Genomic DNA, 11671 nt, shown 5'->3' on the forward strand with positions numbered 1-11671 from the left:
TCTCACACTCAAACACAGTCAACATAAAAGGGGAAAAAAACAGTAAACATGAAAAGCAATGTCAAACTGACAAGCAACTAGATAGACCCTGGAAATTTGCAAATTTGTTTCAAAAACCATAGCTGAGAATTCTGCCTCCATTTCTGGTAGTTTTCCATTGTGTTCAGTTATTCTAGTTGTGGGAACACATAGAACCTATCTGATAGAAAACTACAGTTTAGGTCTACAATGATATTACAGGTCTTCTCCGACCAGTTGATTGTCTTGTGCTCTTTTTACATAGGGTGAGACCAATCAGAACAAAACAAAACAAAGGGTAGAAAACCCTAAGACAGGGCTAGGAATGTGGTTTAGTGGTAGAGTGCTTGCTAGCATGCATGAAGCCCTGGGTTTCATTCCTCAGCACCACATACACAGAAAAAGATAGAAATGGTGCTGTGACTCAAGTGGTAGAATGCTAGCCTTGATCAAAAGCAGCTCAGGGAGAGTGTCCAGGCCCTGAGTTCAAGCCCTAGGACTGGCAATAAATAAATAAATAAGAAGGAAAACCCTAAGACTTAGCCACTTCTCAGAAGATTGAAAATTGGAGGACTGACATTCAAGGCCAGTACAGGATAAAAGTCTGTAATACTCCATCTCAATCAATAAAAAGCTAAGTGCAGGGGCTGGGAAGGTAGCTTAGTGGTAGAGTGCTTGCCTTGCATGCATGAGGACCTGGGTTTGATTCCTCAGCACAACATAAACAGTAAAAAAAAAAAAAAAAAGGCCAGAAGTGGCACTGTGGCTCAAGTGGTAGAGCGCTAGCCTTGAGCTAAAGAGCTGAGGGACAGTGCCCAGGCCTAGAGTTCAAGCATCACGACTTAAAAAAAAAAAAAAAAAAAAAGCTAAGTGCAGTGGCATGCTCCTGTCATCCTATTACACAGGAAGCTTAAATAGGAGGAAATCTAGGTGCTGGTGGCTCATGCCTATAATCCTAGCTACTGAAGAGCTGAGATCTGAGGATGGTAGTTTGAAGCTGGCCCTGGCAGGAAAGTCTGTGGGACTCATCTCCAGTAAACTACCCAGAAAAAGCAGAAAGTAGTACTGTGGCTCAAATGGTAGAGCGCTGGCCTTGAGCCAAAGAAACTCAGGGATAGTGCCTAGGTCCTGAATTCAAGCCTCAGGACTGGCACCAGTGGGATGGGGGAAAGACAGACAATGGTGGTCCAGGACAGCTTGGAAAAAGACAACCAAGACTCTATTCAAACCCCATAATTGTCCGTGGCTCACGCCTGTAATCCTAGCTACTCAGGAGGCTGAGATCTGAGGTTCACAGTTGAAAGCCAGCCCAGGCAGGAAAGTCCATGAGACTCTTATCTCCAATAAAAACCACTAGAGGACTGGGAAGATGACTCAGTGGTAGAGCACTTGCCTTGCATGCTCAAGGCCCTGGGTTCAATTCCTCAGCACCAGATAAGCAAAAAGAAAAAAAGCCGGAAGTGGTGCTATGGCTCAAGTGTAGAGCACTAGCCTTGAGCTGAAGAGCTGAGGGACAGCGCCCAGGTCCAGAGTACAGGCCCCACAACTGGACCCAAAAAACAAAACAAAACAAAAAACAAACAAACAAAAAACTACTAGAAAACTGGAAGTGGCTCTGTGGCTCAAGTGGTAGAGTGCTCACCTTGAGCTGAAGAGCGCAGGGACAGCGCCCAAGCCCAGAGTTCAAGCCCCCCACAACCTACCAAAAAAACAAAACAAAACAAAAAACACGATTAATATACTCTTTTTTTAAATCAATAAACTCTTAACATTTTCCCTTTTTATTTTTTGCCAGTCTTGGAGCTTGAACTCAGTCCTGGGCTCCATTCCTAAGCTTCTCTGTGCTCAAGGCTAGCCCTCTACCACTTGAGCCACAGTAACACTTTTGGCCTTTTTTTTTTTTTGGTCGTGGGGCTTGAACTATGGGCCTGGACGTTGTCCCTCAGCTCTTCAGCTCAAGGCTAGCATTCTGCCACTTGAGCCACAGCACCACTTCCGGTTTTGAGTGGTTTATTGGAGATAAGGGACTTCGTGCCCAGGCTGGCTTTGAACCAGGATCCTCAGATCTCAGTCTCCTGAGTAGCTATGATTACAGGTGTAAGCCACTGGCTCACCCAGCTAACTTCTAGCCTTTTTTGTTTATGTGTTACTGAGGAATCGAACCCAGAGCTTCATGCATGCTAAACAAGCACTCTACCACTAAGCCACATCCCCATCCTTTTTCCCTTTGTAAAACTGCTATTAGGGGCTGAGGATGTGGCTTAGTGGTAGAGTGCTTGCCTAGCATGCATGAAATCCTGGGTTTGATTCCTCAGTAACACATAAATAAAAAAGATAAGAACTGGCTCTGTAGCTAAAGTGGTAGAGTGCTAGCCTTGAGCACAAAAGCTCAGGGACAGTGTCCAGGCCCTGGAATTCAAGCCCCAGGACTAGCAAAACCAAACCAAACCTGCTATTAACTACCAGAAATGAATTCTCAAATACAATGTATGTTATCAGGTATTTTGTTTGTTTTTGTCCGTTGTGGGGCTTGAACTCTGGGCCTGGGCACTGTCCCTCAGCTCTTCAGCTCAAGGCTAGTGCTCTACCACTTGAGCCACAGTACCATTTCTGGCTTCTTCTGTGTACGTGGTGCTGAGGAATCAAACCCAGGGAATCATGCATGCGAAGCAAGCACTCTACCTCTGAGCCAACTTCCCAGCCCTGGTGCTCTACAACTTGAGCCACAGCACCACTTCTGCCTTTTTCTGTGTGAGAAATTGAACCCAAGGCTTCATGAATGGTAGGCAAGCACTCTACAACTGAGCCACCTTCCCAGCCAGTCCACTTCTGCCTTTTTCTGTGTGAGAAATTGAACCCAAGGCTTCATGAATGGTAGGCAAGCACTCTACAACTGAGCCACCTTCCCAGCCAGTCCTGGGGCTTCAACACAGGGCCTGGATGCTTTCCCTGAGCCTCTCTCTGCTCAAGGCTAGCATTCTATCACTTGAGCCACAGCACCACTTCGGGAGTTTTCTGTGTATGGTACTGTGAAATCCAAACCAGGGCTTCATGAATGCTAGGCAAGCTCTCTACCACTAAGCCATCTTCCCAACCCCTAGGCTCTTTTTTTTTTTTTTTTTGGTCCGGTCTTGGGGCCTGAACTCTAGGCTTGGGCGCTGTCCCTCAGCTCTTCAGCTCGCGCTCTACCACTTTAGCCACAGCGCCACTTCCAGCTTTTTTTTTTCTTTTTTTTGGGTCCGGTCGTGGGGCCTGAACTCTGGGCCTGGTCACTGTCCCTCAGCTCTTCAGCTCAAGGCTAGCGCTCTACCACTTGAGCCACAGAGCCACTTCCGGCTTTTTTTCTTTTTGCTTATGTGGTGCTGGGGAATGGAACCCAGGGCCTCAGGCATGCAACGCAAGCGCTCTACCACTGAGCCATCTTCCCAGCCCCCCAGCTTTTTTCTTATGTGGTGCTGAGGAATCGAACCCAGGGCCTCTGGCATGCAAGGCAAGTGCTCTACCACTGAGCCACCTTCCCAGCCCCTAGGCTCTTTCTTTTGGTCTCTTATGTCTCACTCCTTCTTAGGTGAGCTATCATTGGCTGGTCCTTCACTGGGTGGTCTTTGTTCAAACACCCAGCTTCATAGCTTCTACCTGATTTTTTTCTCAATATAATTTTTCTCATAGCATTTAATAAAATCAACATTAGTCTTTATTATTACTTTCCATCTTTTCACTAGTATGAAAACTGAAGAAGGTAGGATCCTTTTTGGTCCTTATTAAACAATATAACTCCAATACCCAGAACCAAGTCTGGGTTAGGGCAGGCCTTGAAATAATTGTTAAATGAAGAAATCTGAAGCTGAATAATTTATAGACATCAGGTGGAGTAATCTTCCTAAGGGTGGCTGCAACTTGTTGCTCAGGCTCTGGTACAATCACACAGTAAATGAAAGAAAGTAAATTTATTTCTCCAGTGTTTAAGTTAAACAAATTTTCAGAAAAGAAACATAAATTATTAGAATGAGTGGTATCACAGATAAGATATTGGTATCTCTAGTAAGTTAAACAAAAAAGGGAAGGATAAGAACAAAAAGGAGACAAGCCTTCTAATAAACTTGTTGTTGGACTATTGTCAATATAAAGAGATGTCCTTTGAACGACAAAAAAAAAATGTTTGTTGCTGAAGGAGCCAGTCCAGCTGACAGCAGAAAGTGATGATTTGAATGTCCACATAGAAAAACACAATCCCTGAACAAAGAGCCTTCCTCCGGTACCTCTTGCTTTCCCCACAAAGGAGAGGTATACCAACAGCAATATCATAGCAAGCTTATCTTCTGCTTCAGGATAAGAATGCCCATATCCTGTATAATCAGAGGACTGCTGAAGAAAAATGGAGTCAGCCCCTAAAAATGGGTTGACTTGAAAGTACACTGTGCTGAAGTCTACTGGTTGAAGTCTATTGGTTGAATATGGAGCATCCACTGGGTTTAGCAAGGTCCAAGCTGTTCATGGGTCAATAAGGCAGGAAGGACAAGCCAGCATAAAGACTTCTAATGCTGAGTCCACTTGATGCTCTTGAGGTCAATGCCATCCTGCACCATCTCCCACAGAGGGCTGCCAAAGAGAAGAGACATTGAATGAGTGAAGACTTATATAGGAAATAGACAATATTGGCTCTAAGGCCCTGAGCAATGACTTACTTTCTTCTCTAACTTTTGCCCTTGTGCACCCCTATGGGAGAGAGTTAAAAAAGGGGTGACACTGTCAAGAAGCATTGTACTCATAACCTGACTTATGGAATTATAACCCCTTTTTACAACAGCTTAATAATGATAACAATAAAAATAAGAAAATAAATAATTAAATCTTTCCCAACTGCCTGAAAGTCCTGGTTCTAGCCTCTACTGACAAACAGGAATAACTAGGTACCTCAGATCAAGGAGACCCTAAGACAATAGATTTCATCAGGTATAGATTATTCTTGAAATTTTCATCCCATTTCTAAGACAGTCTTCCTGGGGGAACCAATACTCTTGACTGGTTCAAGCACCAAGTTTCAGCTCCTGAACTAAGAGCTACAACACATGTGGTTTGGCCGCCAGGCTAAAACCTATTTCAGTTGGGGGTAGGGATGGGAGTGGGGGTTACTGAGGCTTGAACTTAGCGCCTGGGTAGCCTCCTGAGTAGCTAGGTTTACTGGCATGAGCCACCAGTGCCCAGCTTAGTTCTTTGGTCTCTGAAAGTGTGAACACACAGTCTAAAGACAAGGAAGAGTAAGCACTACAATTTCTCCCAAAAAGTCTGATTCATCTGTGCACACCTCATTTCTCTAAGACGCTTCACATGTTGAATACATTTCTCCACAGTGTAGTCCACTTCCTCCTCTGTAGTAAAGCGGCCAATCCCAAACCTGAAGAGGCACAGAAGAACTCTGTCAGAGCTGGCATTGGGGCAGTGTTCTTGTTTAATACTCCCTGAGGTTCTTCAAAGAGAGAACAGGGTCCTACTTGTCTAGGAAAGAGTTTTTCATAACATGTTCTCTAGGTGAAGATATTAGAATCACCTGAGAACTTTCTTACTACTCCTGCAGACAGACTGAAGCAGAATGGCTGAGAAAGGGGACTCAGAAATTATCATCTTTCATGAACTTGCCAGGTGATACTCAGTAAAGTCTCAGAACCTCTGTACTGAAAACTTTCACCAAAAAAATAAAGAACAGAGAAGAAAGGACAATGAGTATATTTCAGTGGTAGAGCACAAACTTAGCACATGCAAGGACTTTGATTCAATTCCTCACACCAACACAAAAATAAAACAACAAAAGAAAAATGGGGAGACTGGGAAGGTGGCTCAGTGGTAGAGTGCTTGCCTAGCATGCGTGAAGCCCTGGGTTCTATTCTTCAGTACCACATAAACAGAAAAACAAAAACAAAAAACAAGCCAGAAGTGGTGCTGTGGTTCAAGTAGTAGAGTGTTAGCCTTGAGCAAAAAGAAGCTCAGGGACAATGCTTGCCTGAGTTCAAGCCCCAGGATTGGCAGGGAAAAAAAAAAAGGGAAAACAGAAGAGATAGAGAAAAACAGAAAAAAAAAAAAAAGAAACAGAAGATGAACAATAAAGGTAATGTCAACTGGGTACCAGTGGCTAATTCCTGTAATCCTAGCTACTACTCAGGAGGCAGTGATCTGAGGATTACAGTTTGAACTCAGCTTGGGCAGGAAAGTAGAAAGTATGTAAGATTCTTATCTCCAATTAACAACAAAAAAAAAAAACAAAAAACAAACAACAGCCAGGCGCTGGTGGCTCATGCCTGTAATCCTAGCTACTCAGGAGGCTGAGATCTGAGGATCGCAGTTCAAAGCCAGCCCAGGCAGGAGAGACTGTGAGACTCCTATCTCCAATAAACCCCAGAAAACCGGAAGTGGCGCTGTAGCTCAAGTGAGCTGAAGAGCTGAGGGACAGCGCCCAGGCCCAGAGTTCAAGCCCCACGACCAACCAAACCAAAACAAACAAACAAAAAAAACAAAAAACAAACAACAAAAAAAAGCCAGAAGCAGAGCACTAATGCAAGAGGTATAGCACCAGGCTAGACTGGAAAAGCTAAATGACAGTGCTCAAGCCCTGAGTTCAAACTCCAGTACTAGAAACAAAAAAAAAGAAAGAAAGAAAAAAAATGAAAAGAAAAAAGAAAATTCTAAAAAGGCAATGTCTTTAGGGCTGGTAGTGTAGTGTATAGTGTTTGCCTAGCAACGCATGAGGCACTAGGTTCAATCTCAAAAATCAAAGGAAAAAAGAAAGGACATTTCTAAGAAATGTTGCAGCTCAGCTGGGCGCCAGTGGCTCATGCCTGTAATCCTAGCTACTCAGGAGGCTGAGATCTAAGGATCATGGTTCAAAGCCAGCCTCTGCAGCAAAGTCTGTGAGACTCTAATCTCCAATAAACCACTCAGAAAACCAGAAGTGGCACTGTGGTTCAAGTGGAAGAGTGCTCACCTTGAGCTGAATAGTGCAGGGACAGCACCCAAGCCCAGAGTTCAAGCCCCACAATCGACAAACAAACAAACAAACAAAAAAAAAAAACCATGATGCAGCTCAAAAAGTGTGGTGTAGCACACCCATAATCCTAGCACTTGGGAGGCTTAGGGAGATTTTGGCGCAAGGACAGCTTGTTACATAGGGAGACGCTATCTCAAAAAGAAAGGGAGGGTGCTTGGGCTAAGGAGGGTAAAAGATGAATATGATTATAACAGACTGTCAACATATATGAAAATAGAACAGTGGTGAAAACTGCTGAATTGTATTAGGAAGGAGAGAGGGAGTTAAGGGAGAGGAAAGGAGGTAACTAATTGGAGTACCTTGTATGTAAGCATGGAAATGTCACAATGAATCCCTCTGGATAGCTAATATATACTAAAAAAAAATTGCAAGAGAGGGTGGGGGGAGTTGGGAAGAAAAATGTTGCAGCTGAACTCACTGACCTTATAGAAGAATGTGCTAGATCCTCATCAGTGCCAATTGCTCTAAGGACATACGAAGGCTCCAGGGAGGCAGAGGTGCAGGCACTGAGGAGAGACACCAGCCTCTCAGTTCATCAGCAACACCTGATTTCAGCCAGCACATCACTCCCACCCCCAAGTCTTCCTCTTTTCTGACAGTGACCTTCAGTTGTACCACTGGAACAAAAGAGATCTAATTTTCCAGGGCCAAAGGGCCTGATACTGCCCTGTACATTCTAAGATGTGCACCTACCTCCTCTAACCCTTATGTGGATAACTTCCTTGAGGAATAATACCACCAAGTCATATAATACCCCATGTTTTCATCTCACAAAAAGAAGCGTCAAGCCAGGTCAGTTGAATAACGCCTGTAATCCTAGCAACTCAGGAAGCTGAGATCTGAGGATCAAGGTTCAAAGCCAGCCCAGGTAGGAAAGTCTGGGAGATTCTTATCTCCAATTAACTAGAGGAAAACTGGAAGTAGCACTGTTGCTCAAGTGGTAGAGTGCTTGCCTTGAGCTGGAAAACTCAAGGACAACGTCTAGGCCCAGAGTTCAAGTCCCATGACTGACAAAAAAAAAAGGGGGGGGTGCTGGGAAGGTGGCTCAGTGGTAGAGTACTTGCCTTACATTCATGAAGCCCTGGGTTCAATTCCTCAGCACCACATAAGCATTAAAAGCAGGAAATGGTGCTCTGCCTCTTGAGCCTTGAAATGAGGAACAGCGCCCATGCCAAGAGTTCAGGCCCCAGGACCGGCAAAAAAAAGAGGAAGCAAAGAACTCTGTCTTCACTCCCCAGCATAGAAGAGATTATGTGTATGAGTCCAGAGCACAACTAAACCCTTGGTGGAAGAGGGCAACAGAACTCCTAGCATGACTTTAGAATAGATACAACTTTTGGGACCACAAAAAGGATCAAATTTTCCCCAAGAAGCTGGGTACCAGTGGCTCAGGTCTGTAATCCTAGTGACTCAGGAAGCTGAGCTCTGAAAATTGCAGTTCAAAGCCAGCCCAGGAAGGAAAGTCTGAGAGACTCTTATCTCCAATTAATCACCAGAAAAATGGAAGTGTACTGTGGCTTGAAGTGGTAGAGCACTAGCCTTGAGCACAAAAGCTCAAGGACAGTGTCCAGGCCCTAGTTCAAGCCTCATGACCAAAATAAAATAAAATAAATTCTGCAAGGAAAAGCCCTTCTAAGGTGAGCTTGGGCTGTGTCTTGACAGGAAAAAGGTAACTTTTCCCATGAATCAAGACTTTTAGAGCCTGCGCTGGTGGCTCAGGCCTATAATCCTAGCTACTCAGGAGGCTGAGATCTGAGGATTGCAGTTTGATACCAGCCAGGCAGAAAAGCCTTAAGACTTTTTTTTTTTTTTTGGTTGGTTGTGGATCTTGAACTCTGGGCCTGGGTGCTGTCCCTCAGCTCTTCAGCTCAAGGCAAGTGCTCTACCACTTGAGCTACAGCGCCACTTCCGATTTTCTGGTGGTTTACTGGAGATAGGAGTCTCATGGTCTCTCCTGCCCCGGCTGGCTTTGAACCTCAGATCTCAGCCTCCTGAGTAGCTAGGATTACAGGCGTGAGCCACCAGCGCCCAGCAACTTCCAGCTTTTACTGTTTATATGGTGCTAAGGAATTGAACCTAGGGCCACATGCAGGGAAGGCAAGTGCTCTACCACTGAGCCACCTTCCCAGCCCAAGACTTTTTTTTTTTTGTCATCATGGGTCTTGAACTCTGGGCCTGGGTGCTGTCCCTTAGTTCTTCACCTAAAGGAGAGCACTCCACCACTTGAGCCACAATGCCACTTCTGGTTTTCTGGTGGTTAATTGGAGATAAGAGTCTCATGGAGTTTCCTGGCTAGGCTGGCTCTGAACCAAGACTTAGCCTTAAGACTCTTATCTCCAATATACTACTAAGAAAAAGCTGGAAACAAGGGGCTGGGAAGGTGGTTCAGTGGTAGAGTGCTTGCTTTGTATGCATGAGGCCCTGAATTCGATTCCTGAGCACCACATAAACAGAAAAAGCTGGAAGTAGCCCTGTGGCTCAGGTGGTAAGAGCACTAGCCTTGAGCTGAAGAGCTGATGAGCTGAGGGATAGCACCCAGGCCTAGAGTTCAGGCCCCAGGACTGGCAAAAAAAAAAAAAAAGACCTCTTGTATCTGTCTTCTCCATAACAGTAGTCTTAGTAACTTAACCTCTTCAGTACTAAGAAGCCAGACTACTTATCTCCACCACAGTCTCTGGCTATCTGTTGGGCTCACCTCCCTGAGGATAAAGCAACATCCTTGAGTGCCATCAGCAGACTCTCTCCTTCCACATATGCAAAGGAGAGGTTGATACACCCTAGAGAAGAGAAACACTTATGAGAGTGGACTCAAAGTCTCAGCCTATTCCAGAATGCAGGTTGAGAGGGCATGTCAATACCTGGGTAATGCTGTTCAGGGTCCCCATTCATCACTACATCTGGAAGGCTCTTCATTATCTTCTGTATCAGCCGCTCTGATAACTTTGAGATCCGCTTGTGGTCATACTAAGGAGAAGTAAGGGAGGACCAACCATTAGTGACACCAACCATCTTGGAAACAAATAGTTTAAAAAGTTCTTCTCTTCTACTCAGGAATCAGACCCAAACACCATCATATATTTCTGGTGAAGACCACTGCATCTCCAAAATTGAATAGTGTCTGGTGTGCTTACTAACTAAACACAAGTTGGCAACAGCCCAGAAACAAATGAGGTGATGACTACTAACAGGGTATAGGTTTTAGAACCCCTGACACCTCCCTCAGGATAAGGAGCCAGCAGCACCTGGATAGGTCAAGATTTTTTCTCTTTTCTTTCTTTACTTCTTTGTTTTTTCTTTCTCTTTTTTCTTCTTTCTCTCTTCCTTTCTTTTTCTTTTTAGCAGTAATAGGGCTCAAGCCCTCATGCTTGCTCAGCTAGCTTGCTTGGCTGCAGCTCTACCACTTGAGTCTCAATCCTAGCTTGATTTTTTGCTGGTTATTTTGGAAATGAAATCTCAGTCTTTTCTGCCCAGACTGGCTTCAAACTGTGATCCTCTGGATCTTAGCCTCCTGAGTAGTTAGGATTACAGGCATAAGCCACTGGTGCCCAGCAATAGGCTTTTCTTAAACCTCCTCTTCCAACAGAGATCTGACGGTCTCTCTGTTGAAATGCAACTAAAGAAGAAACTTGGGCACAGGGTAAGAAGTATGGAAGGGAATTGCTTTCCCCATACCTCCATCTCTTGCTGTGCCACCTCACATGCAGCCCCTAGTCCCACCACCAAGGGTGTGGGCACTGTCCCAGACCGCATACCCCGCTCCTGCCCCCCTCCACTCTGCAGGGCTTCCACACGAACTCGGGGCCGGCGGCGGATGTAGATGGCACCAACTCCTAGGAAGCAAAGTTTGTTAAAAACGAGAAACACAGATAATACAAGATACCACTTGCCAAAGAATCAAAATAGCATTTAAAATTTTCTGCCTAAGTTGAATAAAAGAAAGCTGAGAGAGGGGCTGGGAAGGTGGCTCAGTAGTACAGTGCTTGCCTTGTATGCATGAGGCCCTGGATTTGATTCCTCAGCACCACATAAGCAGAAAAAGCCAGAAGTGGTGCTGTGACTCAAGTGGTAGAGCACTAGCCTTGAGCTAGACATTTCTACCAAGGCTGGCTTTGAACTGCGATCCTCAGATCTCAGCCTCCTGAGTAGCTAGGATTACAGGCGTGAGCCACTGGTGCCTGGCTCCAAGAGTCTTTAGCTCCCATTTCATGCATGGAGAACAGGAAATGTTTCTCTCTCTCTCTCTCTACATATGTGTGTGTGTGTGTGTGTGTGTATGTATATATATATGTATATATGTATGTATGTATGTATGTATGTATGGGGGGGTTGCCCCATTTTAACCCTGTCACAAAAAAATGAATGCTTAAGCCAGGCACTGGTGGCTCACGCCTGTAGTCCTAGCAACTTAGGAGGCTAAGATCTGAGGATTGCGGTTCAAAGTCAGCTTGGGCAGGAATGTCTGTGAGTGTCAGTGAGACTCTTACCTCCAATTAACTACAAGAAAATCAGAAGTAAGCCGGCGCTGGTGGCTCACGCCTGTAATCCTAGCTACTCAGGAGGCTGAGATCTGAGGATCGCGGTTCAAAGCCAGCCCGGGCAGGAGAGACCGTGAGA

At 45.0% G+C, this 11671-nt stretch overlaps 1 protein-coding gene across 1 annotated transcript in view; it reads right to left on the reverse strand.

Annotated features, from left to right (window-relative positions):
- Positions 1-3945: 3945 nt before the first annotated feature.
- Nfs1 (NFS1 cysteine desulfurase) overlaps positions 3946-11671 on the reverse strand; it is a 17343-nt gene continuing 9617 nt past the window's right edge. The window contains exons 8-13 of the mRNA XM_013011037.1: positions 10730-10887; positions 9916-10021; positions 9753-9834; positions 7480-7563; positions 5324-5413; positions 3946-4617 (exon numbers count right to left, since the gene is read on the reverse strand). Of these exons, the coding sequence (XP_012866491.1) occupies positions 4554-4617; positions 5324-5413; positions 7480-7563; positions 9753-9834; positions 9916-10021; positions 10730-10887 (584 nt within the window). The 3' untranslated portion in view covers positions 3946-4553. The remainder of the gene's footprint in view (positions 4618-5323; positions 5414-7479; positions 7564-9752; positions 9835-9915; positions 10022-10729; positions 10888-11671) is intronic.

This window comes from Dipodomys ordii, unplaced genomic scaffold (assembly GCF_000151885.1).
Source record: "Dipodomys ordii isolate 6190 unplaced genomic scaffold, Dord_2.0 Scaffold13, whole genome shotgun sequence".
NCBI lineage: Eukaryota > Metazoa > Chordata > Mammalia > Rodentia > Heteromyidae > Dipodomys > Dipodomys ordii.